We start from the raw sequence: 15,898 nt of genomic DNA, 5'->3' as shown, positions 1-15,898 counted from the left end.
TCATTTTCACTGATTAATGACAGTGCCGATGCCCCCTCCTCTGGGCCTGCCAGACTCTCCAGAGCTCTGGACCAAGGAAAGGAAAATAGCTTTGAGATATCTGATCCTTAGCCTGCAGGATAGACCTACACCTTGCTTTAGATGTTGATGGAACTCTGGTCAGGTTTTAGTTACTGTGAATCCAGCTGGTCCTAAGGCTGATGGAAAAGGCTCTTGCTAGCTTTCATTTTATACAGCTCCGGGGCTGGACGTACCTGTTCTGACCAAGGAGTAGCTGGGCTTTGTCGAGGTAGTTTCAAGAAACACATTAGCAACTCACAACTATCAACAACTGAATCTAAAAAATAAAAACAAAATCCAACTAAGCAAACCAGAACAGGAACAGAATCATAGGTATGGGGATCATTTGGAGGGTTACCAGCTGGGAGGGGGAAGGGGAGAAATGGGGAAGTGGTGCAGGGATTAAGAAGCATAATTGGTAGGTACAAAATAGACACGGGGGAAGTTAAGAATAATATAGGAAAGGGTGAAGCCAAAGAACTTATATGCACGACCCATGGACATGAACTAAGAGGGGTGGGATTGCTGGAGGGAAGGGGGGGGTACTGGGCAGAGGGGAACAAAGGGGGGAAAAATGGAACTACTGTAACAACGTAATCAATAAAATATACTTCAAAAAGAAAAAAAGAAAAAGAAAAACACATTAGCAGCAGGACTCAAGAAAGAATAGAACAAATCCTTTTGGAAGGTCTGTGCCAAACAAGAGGGTAAGACACAGAAGGGGTGCTGAGATAGGGGAGGGTACGAGACAACATAGCCTCTCCCCTTAGCTTTGGGAATTACCTCATGGTCTGTGGCCTTCAGAAGAGATCTCTTAGTTGCACAGGAGTCTTAAAAGATACTAGAAACAGACTAAAATGCTACCCTTGGGGTGGAAGGTAGGAGGGCAGGGCTAATGGCTGCTGTGGACTACAGATGGACCCCAAACTGCGCCCACCCTTTGTGGAGATTGGGGAGACCCTGGAGGAAATTCTGAGCCGCCTTCAGGAGGAAGAGCTGGAGAGGGACAGGAAGCTGCAGTCCACAGCCAAGGGTAAGAGATTAGACCAGTGTCCAATCTGACCCCAAGGGAGGAAATTAGGTTGTGGGGCCTTCCCCTCTCGGGCTGTGACTGCAGGATTCCATGTCCAAAAGGTGCAGGGACCAGGGGACAACAGAAAAAGTACTAAACTCCAAGAGTTGTGACTTGGCATATTGCCTCTCTTCTTTGAGTCTGTTTTCTCACTGGTGAAATGAAGACTACAGTACCTACTTTATTTTCTCAAGTAAAAAACAAACCCCCCCAAAAACCCACAACAGTTTGTGTACTGCTTCTATTGGTGTGACCAGTGAAAGTAACCCCAACTTGATGTACTATTCTTTAGGACTCTTGGAGAAAGGACCTGGGGTGAAGAGACTGAGCTCACTAGATGACAAGATTCCTCCCAAGGCCCCACGCCCAAGACGAACTATCTGGCTGTCTCGAAGCCAGTCAGACATCTTCTCCCATAAGCCCCCACGTACAGTGAATGTATTGGACCCCTACTACCGGCCACGAGATGGTGCTGCCCGCACGCCCAAAATCAACCCTTTCAGTGCTCGCCAGGACCTCAAGGGTGGCAAGATCAAGTTCTTTGACTTGCCCAGCAAGTCTGTTATCTCCCTTGTATTTGACCTGGATGCACCTGTGGCTGATTGGCAGGATCCCATGGCCCCACCTGCTCGCCGGTGGCGTTCCTTGCCTGGTTCACCAGAGTTCTTGCATCGAGAGGCCTGCCCATTTGTAGGTCGAGAGGAATCACTGTCTGATGGGCCCCCACCACGTCTCAGTAGTCTCAAGTACAAAGTAAGAGAGATCCCGCCATTCCGAGCATCTGCCCTACCAGCTGCTCCAGCCCATGAAGCCATGGACTGCTCCACTCCCCAGGAAGAAAATGGTTTTGGGCCCAGGCCTCGGGTCACTCCATGCCTTGCAGATACCTTTGAGGAGATGGAGGTGGAAGAAGAAAGGCCAAGAGGCTTGGCTCCTGTCCCCTTCTCTGTCTCAGGCATTGGTCTGAAAACCCAGGGAGAGCAGGATGGGTGAGAGGAGTTAATCCCTATTTCACCTTGGGGATGGACCTTCAGCTGAAGCCACAGGCCCCCCTTGGTGCAAGCCTTGACTCTTCCCTGGAGCCCACAGAACAGGCAGGCTAGGCCAAGCCAGGCTTAACTATGGGGATCCCAGTGCCCAGTGGCTGTGTGTGAGAGGGGAGGCAGCAGTGAGAGGCCTTTCTAGTTAGGGCCACCAGCTGACACCAAGCCTCTGAAATCCAGCAAGGAGCTCTGGCTCCCACCTGACCCCCAGTGCACTTCTGCAGACAGGACCAGAAGACTCCTAGTTCTAGTTTGAGCTGGCAGGCAGCTATTACCCCAGGTTCTTCTTCCACCCCAGACCTGTCTCTTGCCCTTTTCTGGGGCATATAAGCTACTGGATGGAACCTGGAGCCAACCTGGAGCCGACCAGGGGGACGTAAAGGGCATGACTATTTCTCAGACCTGAAGACTGGGGTGCTTCTTGCCAGTATGTCTAAGACACTTGAATCATTGCTGTTTGCACTTACATGGTCAGACCATGTCACTACATTTCTATGCAAGGAGAGGGCAAGGCAGCGTGGTGGTTATGGCTCTTAGCTAACCTATTCAAAGATCTTTTCCAGTTGATTAATCTATGTTCATATTTATGAAGGAGTCTTAATGTTTTGCCCTATGACTTTCAACCTTGTGGTTGGGAGTGGGGCTGGTTTTGTAGGCCCTAGGGCCTGGTCTTTGTCTTTGTCAACATGTGATATACCCAATTGGTTAAACGGTTTATACGTGGACTGATTTTCTTCCCTACCCTCTGTGGCTGGAGTTATGGGAACAGTCTGTCCTTATAGAGCCGCAATAAGAAATAACCAAAGATGAAGCTGGTCAAATATTTTCATAACTTGTTTCTGCTGATTTTTTTTGGTAAAACTTTCCCAAGACACTTTCAGACTTAAAAATAAAGTTGGCGTTACAGGTGCTGGTCAGCCTTCTTACTTGTACCATTGTTCCTCAGCCTGGGGTAAAGAAGGTCCAGGAGAAATGTAGCAGTATCTCTGTCAGGAGCCCCCTGTTCCCCAACTCTGTAGTAGATGGGAGTAGAACATTCACAGGCAAAAGACACCCAGGCCCCTCTGTTCTACCCTCAGCTCTCTCTTCTTGGGCTCTGAGTGCGGGGTAGAAGTTAGGTCAGCTACTGCCCCAAGCTAGCTTCATCTTCTGGTTGTGGGCTTTGGAGGAACGGGAGAACTGGCTCTTGGCCACCGTGAGGGGTACAGCTTTGCCACTCAGGTATACCTTGTTGTGGCATTCAGATAGCCAGGGTCCAGAGCTACAGGGCCGGGCTCCTTGGCTCACTGACACATAGGCCATTATGTAACCTGTCATAAAGGCATCAAAACCTGCCCGATGCAGTCCATCCCCAGGCACTGGGTTAGGACTCGCTAGACTCCCTGGTGCTCCTAAGGTAGCCATGTCAGCTGTTTCAGGCCTTGGTCCTTCAAGTCCCACCTCCAGGTCATTTTTGTGATCTTGCTCAGAGACAGGCTGGTTGCTACTCTCATCCTCAGCCAACTCCTGCTCAATTTCCTCAGTCTTGAGGCCTTCCCCACAGGTCTGCTTAGCGGGAGGACCGTCCTCAGCTCCCCCAGAGGTCTGTTTCCCAGACAGGCCCAACAAGGCCCTCCGCCGCTTTTCCTTCCGTCGTCGCCGTCGTCGCTTGTCCTCCATGGCGGTTTCGTCGGTGTCAATGATGAGGTCAATATCGTGGGACTGAGGACACTGGGATCCCAGGGGGCACCAGCCATAGGCCTAGATGTAGGAAAGAGGCTTAGAGAGGGGTTCCAGGTACCAGAACCTCCACTCCCCCAGGAAATGGGTGGGTGTTCTCACCGAGAACTTATCACAGATGCTGGTGGAACGTGGACAGTGGGCTGCAGGGGGCATACAGCAGCGGTAGTCTATATGGGCCCTCATGCTAGAAGGATAGTTGCAGAACTCCAGGATAAGGTGTGGGCTGCCAGCTGCCCGTTGCTTCCCGTTTTCCCGCTCACTGCAACAGCACAAGAGGGCATTGGTCCACTAGCATATAAGCTCTGTGAGAACAGGGGTTTTTGTCTGTTTTGTTCACTGCTGAATCCTCAGCACCTAAAACGGTGCCTGGCACATGGTAAGCGCCCAATAAATATCTTAAATGAATGAAATAGGTTTATACCAGGCCCCACCCCTTTCCCTCAACCAGTCCCTCACCATTTCCTGAAGGCATATTCTAGGTAGGAGGCGACAAAGCGGGCATGAAACTCAGCAGCATATTTGGTGTCATAAATGCCAGCTGGGAACATTTCACACAAGTCAGCAGTGAAGGTTCCCAAGCTTTCAGGTAGGTGTGCATAGAAATTCTGGTACAGGAATACCAAGTCTATAAGACCATTGTGCAGTATCAGGGGCCGGCGGGCCCGGATTAGCTCCAGGAACAGTGTCCTCACTGATTGGCTCTGGCTCTCATCACCCTGGGTGGAAAGAAAGGGGTCATCGGGAAGGACAGAGTCCCACAGGGAGCCTCTTTTACAGGATATTTATTCCAAGCTCCCCTACCTGGAAAGTTCTCCCTCCTCACCCAGCCCAAAGCTATTCACCCATGTATTAGTCTTGTTTCTCCAACCCTGTCACTAGTGATTCCCTATTTGCCATAAGAAGCAGATCCTCCCCATGCATCCAGCCAAAAGTAGGAAGAAAATGAAGTCACAGAAAGGGGAGTCTCAAGGCTGGAGACCTACCTTGTCATTGCCCTTGTGGTATGGGATACCCTGGGCATACTGCCTGTTGAAGTTGAAGCCATGCTGTACCAGAAACTGCACAGACTTCGGTTCTATGACATACTCTTCCATACACAGCAGGGTCAGATTGAACACCTGGGTCAGGTATGAGTGTTCACCCTGGGAGAGAAAGGTCTGCTACATCAAAACCTCACACATGATGTTCCCCAGGATCTCAACCTTCCTTCTCCTCCCAGCCACAAACCTGGGAAGGGGGTGAAATCAGCCCATACCTTGTCTGGCTGCTGTTTGAAGCAGGCGAGACCCAAGGAGAGGATAGAACGAGTCCTGGCAGCATGACACACGGCCTTGTAACGTTCCTCAATGCACCTTGGAGTTGGGTTTGGGGGTGGCTGTAGCTAGGATTCCCCTCATGAAGGACCCAAACCACCCAGGATGTGATCTCCACTCCAGGCTTAAGGTCTACCCCCGATTCCCCTGGGCAAGGCTGGAACCAAAGAGATCATGGCTATACTTACTGATTCAGCAAACTCTTCCTGTCCCCAAGCCCACTCAGTTCCTATGGGTGGGTAAAGGGAGAACTGAGTTAGGTCCGCAGCACCAGCACTTTCACAACCACCTGCCCTCCCCATCCCTGAACCCTCACCGTGTCCACAGCCACAAAGCTAGCTGTCTTTATGGCCAACAGAAGGGATGGCCACATCTCCTTAAAGTTGTCACTTTGCACATCCACCACAGGAACATGGATTGCTAGCTCCTCTAGAGATTTTGAGCTTTTGCTGATACCACCTGGGGATGAAAACAACAGGACCATGGATGTTAATGCTCAGGCAAGGGCCGCGGGAAAAAATACCAAGCTAGGTCATGGTTTGGGGGCTTTTTCTATGATGGCAAGTAACAGCAGCTTTCCCCTCAAGCCTTTGTTCTCAGCATGCTCTACACACAGGCCTTGGAGTGAACGGTGCTCTGAATTTGGGGACCGAAAGCCTATGTCTTCCCAGTGGCTTATGTGAGATTTTGGGGAAAATCTCCCTTAGCATCAGTATATGTAGAAGACAAAGTTTTGACTAGATGATCTGTGAGGTTCGTTTTTCCCATGTTCTGCAGGGACCATTTGTTACGGCTCGAGGAGTTCAGCTTTTTTAACATCTCATCAGGTTCCATACTACTGTTCCCAAGGTGCCCTAGCAGCCACAAGTCGCAGTAGTTTGTATGCCCCAGAGCCTGATAAAGAATGCCCCACAACCCGGGCTTCCAATACGTCCCACTTCTTTGGACCACAACTCCCAACTCGCCCCACTTAACAGAGTAATGAACTCCAGACTACAACTCCCGACATGCCCCGATATATCCTGACTATTCTCCCAACACTCCAGGCTTCGGCAGCCCGAGCCGCGGTGCACACCGGGACTTGTAGTCTTCTCGTGACTGGTTCAGAAGGAAGAAGCTGGTCCTCTGAAACTTGAGATCGGTTACTAGAACTCTAAGCCCGAGGCCTTCCCCTCTTCCGGAGCGCAGAGACTTTTATGACGGCCCCTGAAAAGCCACTCACCGTCAGAAGCCACTTGAGCTGAGGCTGCGCCATCGTCACTGCCGGCGGCCATGACACCGCGCGTCCCTCTCCGGAGTAATCTGTGGGTGCGCGAGACTTCCGCTTTGTCTCCCGGCGCGATTTACTCAGTCCGGAGTTGAGGCAGATCCTCACCTCCGCAAGTCGCTGCGGGGTTGGATTTCGGTTCGGACCTCCCGGGGCTGGGGCGGAGAAGTGCGTTCGCAGCGTTCTGGGAGCCTATTGGCTAACGCGTTCCAGCTCGCTGCGGGATTGGTCGGAGCCACGCCCCCTGGAACCGTTGCGCGGGAGGTATCTCTTTGAATAGCTCAGGGGGAGCGTGGGGTTGAGATTTAGGCTGTCTTCAGGGGCAGGGCTCCCGGGTAGAGGTGAGTGTCCCAAGAGGAGGTGGCGCTGTCGGAGCTAAGCTTAAAGCACACTTAGGAGTTTGGCAGAGATGAATGTAGGGGAAAGATGAATATTCTGGGAAAGGGCAAGTTCCCTGGAAGGATGGAGCTCACTGCATACCAGGAAGAGAAAAACGCGTGGAGGTGGGCACGAGCCGAGGAATGAGATCAATCCACTAGCAGGAAAGCTTTTTAAATAATCCAGGCAAGTGATGATAAGGACTTGAATTAAGGCTCCAGCAGCAGAGGCTATGAGGAGGGCATAAATTGTAAGCAACTTGGAGGTAAGTTGACCTCGAGGGTGATTGAACTTGACTCCTGCCACCTAGAGGGCCGTGTCCCTACCAGAGACCAGCCCTTTCCCAAGAGCTCCATTTTCCACCAAGGACTGTCAACCCTTTTTTCTTGGTTATTCACTATTTCTCGTTCATTTTCAACCTTTCTCTCTACTGAGTCCTTTTCATCGTTATTCAAAATTGTTTGGATTTCTCCCATGCTAAAAATAGGGAACCCCCCCCATCCCATTTATTTAACAAGTATTTATTGTGTACAATTTACCTGGCACTGTGCTTAGCTCATGGGACACGACAGAAGAGATTCAGTACTTGCTCTCATGGAGTTTTACAGTCAAGTTGGGGAAGCAGACATAGATCGACTCAAATGTCAAATTGCAACTGGTGTAATAGCAACAGTGGAGAAGCACACAAGAGGGTAAGACTAGAGGGACCTGATTTGGGTATTTAAGTCAAGACCTGCAGAAGAAAAAAAAAGATCTGAAGAATGAGTAGATGTTAGGTAAAGCACTGGAGAAGAATTGTCCAAACAGAGGAAATGGATTGGGCGAGGCCTCCTGGTGGACAGACACTTGGCAGACTGAAGCATCTATTTCAGGCAAACATGGCTGGAACATAGTGATCTAGGTGATGAGGCAGATGGGGCCCTGGAGCCTGCAAGGCTACATTAAGAGGATTGGCTTCTAAGAGCAATGGGTATGACATCCAAAGTCCTCCAGTGGCCTACAAGCTACTTTGTGATGCTGTGTCCCCCCACCCCCATCCCGCCCCACCCCACCTTCTTTACCTCTCTAACCTTATTTCCTACTCTTCACCTCCTCATTCTATTCTAACCACACTAGCTTCCTTATTCTACAAACACACCAGGCACCCTCCTTAAGGCTTTTACACTGGCTCCTTAGTATGCCTTTCCCACAGATATCCACATGGCTAACTTCTTCAACTGCTTTAAGTCATTGGTCAGATATCACTTTAATAAGGCCCACCATGACCACATTCTTTAAAATTGCAACACTACCCCCTACCCATTTCTTATCCTCTTCACCTGCTCTACTTTTTCTCTTTATGCTAGTCCTTATCACCTAACATCCTATATAATTTACTTATGTATTTTTTTTGCCTTTTTTTAGTTCTTTCACAGTTGTCCCAATTTTCCCCCATTGCTTTCCCCTGCCTTGCCCCTCCACCACCCACCCCGTTCCCACAGTCAATACCCCCCCTGTTGTCCATGTCCATGGGTTATTTATACTTGTTCCTTGACTAGACCCTTCCCCTTCTTTCCCCCCTTATTCCCCTCCCCCATCTCCTCTGGTCACTGTCATTCTTTTTCTTATTTATTGTCTGCTCCCATTAAAATATACTCATAAACCCTGTGAAGGCAGGAATCCTTGATGTTTTATTTAGCAAAGCATTCAAGTACCTAAAACTGCTTGACACATAACACAGGGGAATAATTTTTAATATAATTCCCGTTGAGTTCAAATTTTCAGCTGTTTTAGACTTAAATGGGCATGCTGATTTCAAAACTGCAGTTAGTTTTCTTCTATCACATCAAGTTTTTTCTTACAGCTTATCTTAATGTGACCACTCTAAGCTGTATCGAGGGAAGCTCCAGTGCTCTCCTATTGGCTGAGGGCAAGCCTCCCTCGAGTGGGGAGGAGTGGGGGACAACCTTGGAGACCAGCGACAGGTTCATACTTATCTAGGCTATTCAGTTACACATGAGACAGTGTGGTAAGAGGTTGTGTGCCGCTCTATGTAGTGAATCATTCCAAAGAGTAGTCTGAGTTCTTGTCTGTATACAAGGAATTAGCAGAATTTATTTTTTTATTTACATACATACTTATTTCCTTTCCTTCACATCATGTCTGCCTCTGCTATTTCTCGTCATAAGTGCCTAAACAACCCTGATTCGTTTTGTTATATCTGTGGCAGTTTCGCCATTCCCAGTCAAAGGACAAACATCAGCGCATTTGTCAGGCAAGCCTATTTTGCATATTTTAAAGTAAAACTTGGTGATCAAGATGAGTCTTGGGTCCCTCACAAGGTGTACAAGCAGTGTGTTGAGAGTTTACAGATGTGGATGAAAGGAACACATGATAAATTGCCATTTGGTATACCTATGGTTTTGTGAGAACCCAGAGATCACTCAAATGACTGTTACTTTTGTATAGTGAAAACGTCAGGCTATAACAAGAAAAATAAATGTAAAATAGAGAATCCTAGTCTTCCATCAGCTACACGCCCAGTGCCTCATTCAGCTGAAATCCCAATGCCAGTTTTCATTGAACCGCCCTCTTTTGAAAAACAGGAGTATGGTGAAGAACTAAGTGACAGCAACGACGAAGATTTTGAAATTGAAGATGACTCAGTTCGTAAGGGGTTTGATCAGCATGAATTGAATGATTTGGCACGAGATTTGGGACTATCCAAAAAGGCTTCGAACTCCTAGCATCAAGACTGCATGAGAGCCCTGGCCGAGTAGCTCAGTTGGTTAGAACATTGAACCAATATGCCATGATTGTGGGTTCAATCCCCAGTCACAGCACATACAAGAATTAACTAATGAAGGCATAAATAAGTGAAATAACAAATCAATGTTTTCTTCTCTCTCTCTCTCTCTCTCAAAATCAATCAATAAAAATACTTTAAAAAAGAAAAAAAATAAAGACTGCCCGAGAAAAACTTGCTTGAAAAGGGAATGAAGATATCTACTTTCGATCAAGAGAAAGTGCATTTCTGCAGTACTATTGAAGTGACAGTGGCTTTGTGTCTTGCCATAACATACATGGTTTAATGGAGGAATTGGGAATTCCAATCTATAACGCAACTGAATGGCGACTGTTCATGAATAGCACAAAGCAGAGCTTGAAGTGTGTCCTCCTCCACAATGGCAATTTATTTGGTGCAGTCCCAACTGCCCATTCAGTTTGTTTTCGTGAAGAATATGAAGACATAAAGAAAGTCATTGATGTGTTAAAATATCACAAGCACAATTGGATCATCTGTGTTGACCTTAAAATGGCCTGCTTCCTTCTTGGTCAGCAACGCAGATACACCAAGTATCCCTGTTTTCTGTGTATGTGGGACAGCAGAGCTCGTGAGAAGCAATGGGTGGAGTCGAATTGGCCTCCAAGATCTGACCTCAAACCTGGTGATCCAAACATTCTACATGAGCCACTTGTTGACAGGAAGAACATTATATTCCCACCTCTGCACATAAAACTGGGTCTCATGAGCCAATTTGTTAAAGCTTTGCCAACTGAAGGAGATTGTTTCAAGTATCTCATTTTGGCATTTCCTAGCCTGTTGTTTAAAAAGATAAAATACCTTAATATGTATGTTTGGTAGCAGAACTTTCTACTTGTACACAATTTGACTTACAGTAACAATATATAGCCTTTATAAGAATAAAATAACTAAATAAACAGTATATTCAAGTAATTTTTTCTTTATTTTCCTTTGCATGTACATTTTGTATGATTTTTGGGACAAAGGGAGGGTATTCTTTACCTTGAAAAGTTGATGTGATAGAGAAAAACTGGGGTCATTTTTGGATTCAGATGCCAAAAGTTAGTCAAAAACAAGTGTCAGATCTAACTCAACGAAAATTGTGTTCTCCAGTGTATTAGGCACTTAATAAATATTTGTTCAGTGAACTAATGGGAAGCTTTTGCATTTTAGGTAAGAAAGTGACATGATCATATCTTAAAAGATTGCTTTACTCTATGGAGAATAGATTGTAGAATGAATTATGGAAATAAGTGAGTTTGGTAAAGAAAGTTTGGCTATGAAAGGGAGGAGAGGGGATTGGAGGAGCAGGACCTTGAGCTTAGACAATTTAGGCAGAGACCATTTCTTCATAGGAGAGTGCAGATGGAGTTAAGTTTGTACATTCATTTCTTTTTCTCAAGAAGGAAGCAAGTTCTTTTGATGAAAATGAGGTGATGATGTCAAAAGTTAGAGGAGAGTGTTTGAACCAGAGGCTCAGCAGGGAGTGCAGTATAGCAGAGTGCAAGAGTGTAGGTTCTAGAAGCAAACATTTTGGGTTTGAATGGACAAATTGCTTAATCTCTACACGCTTCAATTTACTCCACCCCCTGCAGGGTCCCAAGATTGAGCCTAATTTTGACTGACTACTTGGGCTGGGCCTTTGTGTTCTAGGCCATCATGAAGAAGTCACGAACAGCTATGGCAAATCCTCGCAGGAAGCAGGCATCCAGCCAGGAGAGAAGGGAGAAACATGCTCTCAGCAGCATCCAGGCCAAGGCCTTTGTCCCTGATGGTGAGGAGCTTGGGGCTGGTTTCATTGGCCGTGAAAGGAAGTAGTTTCAGGCGAGGAAGGGAGCATGGTATATATATATATATATCAAGGCATTAAGGGACTAATTACAGATCCAATTCTGACTTTGCTATGTGACTTTGGGATAATTGCTCTGAATAGCTGCTTCCTTGCCAGTACATGGAGCAGTAGTCTGTGCATTTTCTTCCTCATGTGGCTTTTGTGGGATCAAATGAGTTTATCAGCCTGAAAATATTTTTTAAATGGGAAAGCCCTGCACAGGTATGTTATGCCTGGCTAAAACTGTTGGATTTTCATTCTGACCCAGAGACAAAGGTGCCAGCAGTACCACTCTGGGAAAATTAAAACTAGAAACTTGGCTAAGGCTACACACAGCTAGAGAATTCTGGTCTGACTCCAGGTCCGAGGATTAAGCAAGGGGTTGGGGGTTGTGGAAGCTCTAATTGGGAACAGACTGCAACTAGGCTGCAGTGCCCCAGGTCCCTGGTGCACAACCTGTGCAGGGACAACTCCTGAGTTTCCTGAGGCCCCAGCAGGCCTGGCCAGGCGGCAAAGGGAGGTGGTACTGCAGGCCTCTGTCTGCCCGTACCATCTGTTCGGAGATACAGCTGAGATCACAGTCTTCCGGGAGAGCCTGCTGAGCTGGTATGACCGAGAGAAGCGGGACCTACCCTGGAGAAGGCGGGTAGGCAGACGAGGGATAGGGACAGTGGGGTGGGAGGCTATGCCCAGCCCCCTTCCCCACTAACTCCCCATCTGGGATTTCATTGGCAGGCAGACAGTGAGCAGGACCTGAACAGGCGGGCATATGCTGGTGAGTACGTCTCCTGAGAGCGGAGCTGCTTTGCCTGAATGCCCTCGGGTCTGGGGTCAGGGGATATGGGCTAGGAGCAGGCAGGTCACCAGTGCCCTCATGCCAACCCCTCTCCCCCAGTGTGGGTCTCAGAGGTCATGCTGCAGCAGACCCAGGTTGCCACGGTGATCGACTATTATACCAGATGGATGCAGGTGACTTCAGGGGAGGAAGGGGAAGGTCATGGGCTAGACCCCAGATGAGAGCCTGTCCTTTGGAGTTGGGGTAAAGAAGGCTTCTTCTACCTCCCTCACCCTTGGCTTCATCTATTTTTGCCTACCTTTTGGCTATAGAAGTGGCCAACACTGCAGGATCTGGCCGGTGCTTCCCTGGAGGTGAGACCCACCCTAAGGTAGGGGGAACTGGGGACAACAGAGGACTGACTGCTGACCTCTTTGACCTCTAACCTCTGACCCCACCCACAGGAGGTGAACCAGCTCTGGGCTGGTCTGGGGTACTACTCTCGAGGCCGGAGGCTGCAGGAGGGAGCCCGGAAGGTAAGGGGTGGCAGGGAGGGTGGGATCCCCCGTGCCTCAGGTGTCTCCTAACCTTGAACCTTCCCACCCCAATCAGGTGGTAGAGGAGCTAGGGGGCCATGTGCCACGTACAGCAGAGACCTTGCAGCGGCTCTTGCCTGGTGTGGGGCGGTACACAGCTGGAGCCATTGCTTCCATTGCCTTTGGCCAGGTGAGCACATAACCCACCCCCATTTTGTGCATGCCCACTTTCCTTCCAGCCCAGGCTGACTCCTAGACTCCTCTGTGCCAGGTGACCGGTGTGGTGGACGGGAATGTAGTACGGGTGCTATGCCGTGTCCGAGTCATTGGTGCTGATCCCAGCAGTACCCTTGTTTCCCAGCAGCTCTGGTAGGGTACTGGGTAATGTGGGATATTGGGAAGGGTGCCACCAAAGGGTCTTTGGCTCACAGAAATGTTCCCCTCTGGTAGGAGCCTAGCCCAGCAGCTGGTAGATCCAGCCAGGCCAGGAGACTTCAACCAAGCAGCAATGGAACTGGGGGCCACAGTGTGCACCCCGCAGCACCCGCTTTGCAGCCAGTGCCCTGTGCAGAGCCTGTGCCGGGCACACCAGAGGGTGAGCTGTCGGGAAGGGGTTGTAGGGTCCTAGGAGTGACCTCTGTCCCCTGACATCTTTCTCTATGCCTCTCAGGTGGAGCGGGAGCAGCTTCTAGCCTCACAGAGCCTGCCAGGCAGTCCTGACGTGGAGGAGTGTGGTGAGTACCTGCCCTAGCCCCAGCCCCTCCCTGCACTGTCAAGACCTGTGGAAGCCTCATTCCTGTTCATCCTACAACCAGAGTAACGTTCTGCAGAGCTGGGCCAAGGCCTGCTCTCATCTAAGCCCACCTGGCCTGAGTAGGGCTTGGGGAATCTCTGTTCCCAGCTCCCAACAATGGAAAGTGCCAGCTGTGCGCACCTCCTACAGAGCCCTGGGACCAGACCCTGGGAGTGGCCAACTTTCCTAGAAAGGCCAGCCGCCGGCCCCCCAGGGAGGAATACTCTGCCACCTGTGTTCTGGAGCAGCCCAGGGCCCCTGGGGGTGCCCGAATTCTGCTGGTGCAGAGGCCCAGTTCAGGTACCTGAATCCTGGGGGTGGAGGACAGTGGCATGAGCAAAAGGGGAGAAATGGAGGAGTCAACAGCTAAGGCCTACCCCACAACTGCTGACCTCTGTCTCAGGTCTGCTGGCAGGGCTGTGGGAGTTCCCATCTGTGACTGTGGAGCCCTCAGCGCAGCATCAGCGCAAGGCCCTGCTACGGGAACTGCAGAGTTGGGCTGGGCCCCTCCGAGCCACCCGCCTGCGGCACCTTGGGCAGGTGAGTGAGCAGTGAGGGGCCAAGAATGATGGCTTTTCAGCCACATCCACAGACCTGTTTCAGCCCCATGGTCCTCCCCCAGGTGGTGCACACCTTCTCCCATATCAAGCTGACCTATCAAGTATACGGTCTGGCCCTGGAAGGGCAGGCCCCGGTGACAGTCACACCACCTGGCGCTCGCTGGCTGACCCGGGAAGAGTTTCACACTGCTGCTGTCTCCACCGCCATGAAAAAGGCACTCTCTCTTTGTTGTCTTTCCTACATGTTCTGCATGAGCCTATTACTGTGGAAACAGAAAAAAAAGCATATATTAAAAGTGCTGGGGCATAAAGTTGAGGACAAAACAGAGGGTTCTGGCTCTTGGGGGGAAAATGCCAGCCTTGCACTTTCTCCCTCTCGTCTTGGCTAGGTGTTCCGTGTATATGAGGGCCAGCAGCCAGGGACCTGCAAGGTGAGTCCTCTGGCCCTCACCCAGCCATCTCTCTCCCTAAGCCTGAAATCCACAGGTTTTCATTGAGTCAGGCGATACATGTTTGGTGAACATTGTCCACTCCAGGTTTCACTAGGGGGAGAGGAATAGTTCTTGACCTGAAGACCCTATAGTTAGTCTGGGGTTCAGGTGCAGAGGGGACAAGAACAAATGATGGAGATAGTAATGTTAGGTGGGTGAAATGTTTGTGTTAGATTTTGTGAGACGGAGGAGGAGAGCTCTCAGTTCTGTCTTAAGAGGCAAGGATCAAGGAAAGGCTGCTTGGAAGAAGTGGCTGGTAATCTGGGTCCTAGAAATGAATCATCTTCTCCAGGTTTGGGAAGGGAATCAGCAATAAGGACAGTCTTCCAGGCCCAAGAGTCGTCTAAGTAATGGTGGGCACAATGCAGTGTATGAGGAACTCGGAGCATTTGGTTTAGCTGGAGCAATCAGCAGGGCTGTGAACACCAGGCCACTGAAGCATTTTAGGTAGCAAGAGGACTCAGATTTATATTTGAGGAAGATTACCTCTGACTGCCTTTTAGAGAGTTGACCGAAGAGGCAAATCCTGGAGATAGGTTGGAAGCTTTACTACATTCAGGATAGTCTGAGCTAGATCAGTGGAGTGGGGGTGGGGGTGAAAGGAGACTGTCCTTTGCTGTCCCCTCAGTGTCTTTTTTTGGCTTCTGAACAGGGTTCCAAAAGATCCCGGATGTCTACTCCATCTAGCCGGAAAAAGCCCAGCCCAGGCCAGCAAGTCCTGGATAGTTTCTTTCAGCCCAACATCTGCACAGATGCACCTACACTCAACAGTGTGGCCCAGTGATACCTCCGGAAGCCCCCACCCCTTGAGAATCCTGTTTAATAAAGTACTTATTTTTGTAGTTGTTTTGGAGACTTCCCATCCTCTCCCCAGCCCTCTTTCTCCTCACGTCTGAGGGTCCCAGAAAGTGGTAAAGTCCTGCTTGGTCCTGGCTTCCACTGGCTGAGCTCCCAGTCAGTGCTGGGCAGATAGAGGGGGGTGTTCTGTCCAGAGTAGTCTGACCTCCCCTGGCCCCCAGGAGGGAGGGAGAAGGCAGCTGCAGGGAGCCCCTGTCAGTGGCTGATACCCCACACCCTCATTCCAGGTCTGGCTAATTCTGGAGCAGTGGGTGGTATGGCCCTAGAACAGGTGGTTTGGCTCAGCCCTGACCAAGCCCCTCCCCCTGCTGTGACTGCTGCTTCGGGAGAAGGGAAGTGCCAGGGGAAATTTGTATTTTAAATTCTTACCTCAGATAAGAATTTATTTAGGGATACATTACATATGTAGTGCAA

The 15,898-nt window shown here is 49.5% G+C and overlaps 3 protein-coding genes across 5 annotated transcripts in view; 2 read left to right on the top strand and 1 right to left on the bottom strand.

Annotated features, from left to right (window-relative positions):
• The window catches only part of TESK2 (testis associated actin remodelling kinase 2), a 113,265-nt gene extending 110,180 nt beyond the window's left edge, over nucleotides 1–3,085 (top strand). For both annotated transcript variants that reach the window (XM_090269349.1, XM_090269348.1), the window contains 2 exons: nucleotides 976–1,093; nucleotides 1,425–3,085. In XM_090269349.1, coding sequence (XP_090125475.1) covers nucleotides 976–1,093; nucleotides 1,425–2,125 — 819 coding nt within the window. In that variant the 3' untranslated portion in view covers nucleotides 2,126–3,085. The remainder of the gene's footprint in view (nucleotides 1–975; nucleotides 1,094–1,424) is intronic.
• TOE1 (target of EGR1, exonuclease) lies at nucleotides 2,997–6,667 on the bottom strand. The gene is made up of 8 exons (XM_090269350.1): nucleotides 6,433–6,667; nucleotides 5,527–5,675; nucleotides 5,399–5,439; nucleotides 5,153–5,249; nucleotides 4,881–5,039; nucleotides 4,354–4,613; nucleotides 3,997–4,156; nucleotides 2,997–3,915 (listed from the first exon to the last, which is right to left on the bottom strand). The coding sequence occupies exons 1-8, from the start codon at nucleotides 6,482–6,484 to the stop codon at nucleotides 3,295–3,297; spliced, it is 1,539 nt and encodes a 512-aa protein (XP_090125476.1). The 5' UTR covers nucleotides 6,485–6,667; the 3' UTR covers nucleotides 2,997–3,294.
• Nucleotides 6,580–15,468, top strand: MUTYH (mutY DNA glycosylase). 2 transcript variants are annotated; one of them, XM_090269347.1, is made up of 16 exons: nucleotides 6,580–6,741; nucleotides 11,294–11,414; nucleotides 11,936–12,117; nucleotides 12,207–12,246; nucleotides 12,367–12,440; nucleotides 12,579–12,620; nucleotides 12,711–12,782; nucleotides 12,859–12,972; nucleotides 13,054–13,151; nucleotides 13,233–13,377; nucleotides 13,453–13,516; nucleotides 13,684–13,875; nucleotides 13,979–14,115; nucleotides 14,198–14,350; nucleotides 14,525–14,566; nucleotides 15,279–15,468. In XM_090269347.1, the coding sequence occupies exons 2-16, from the start codon at nucleotides 11,300–11,302 to the stop codon at nucleotides 15,408–15,410; spliced, it is 1,602 nt and encodes a 533-aa protein (XP_090125473.1). In that variant the 5' UTR covers nucleotides 6,580–6,741; nucleotides 11,294–11,299; the 3' UTR covers nucleotides 15,411–15,468. The 2 variants fall into 2 exon arrangements, with proteins under 2 accessions (XP_090125473.1, XP_090125472.1); XM_090269346.1 differs by having other exon boundaries at nucleotides 6,581–6,741; nucleotides 11,969–12,117.
• Nucleotides 15,469–15,898: the final 430 nt, after the last annotated feature.

Source organism: Furipterus horrens, unplaced genomic scaffold, assembly GCF_987537825.1.
Source record: "Furipterus horrens unplaced genomic scaffold, mFurHor1.1.pri manual_scaffold_3, whole genome shotgun sequence".
Lineage (NCBI taxonomy): Eukaryota > Metazoa > Chordata > Mammalia > Chiroptera > Furipteridae > Furipterus > Furipterus horrens.
The sequence above is the reverse complement of the archived record's forward strand: the minus strand, read 5'-3'. Positions and strand labels throughout refer to the sequence as shown.

Bases quoted from the DNA above. Each gene is read 5' to 3' on its own strand.
- MUTYH (XM_090269347.1), top strand. From the start codon at position 11,300: ATGAAGAAGTCACGAACAGCTATGGCAAATCCTCGCAGGAAGCAGGCA. The intron at 13,876-13,978 runs GTACCTGAATCC...CCTCTGTCTCAG, and splicing joins GGTGCAGAGGCCCAGTTCAG to GTCTGCTGGCAGGGCTGTGG. The intron at 14,351-14,524 runs GCACTCTCTCTT...CGTCTTGGCTAG, and splicing joins TCTCCACCGCCATGAAAAAG to GTGTTCCGTGTATATGAGGG.
- TOE1 (XM_090269350.1), bottom strand. From the start codon at position 6,484: ATGGCCGCCGGCAGTGACGATGGCGCAGCCTCAGCTCAAGTGGCTTCT. The intron at 4,157-4,353 runs GTGAGGGACTGG...GTGCTGTTGCAG, and splicing joins GAATATGCCTTCAGGAAATG to TGAGCGGGAAAACGGGAAGC. The intron at 3,916-3,996 runs GTGAGAACACCC...TCCTACATCTAG, and splicing joins GCATCTGTGATAAGTTCTCG to GCCTATGGCTGGTGCCCCCT.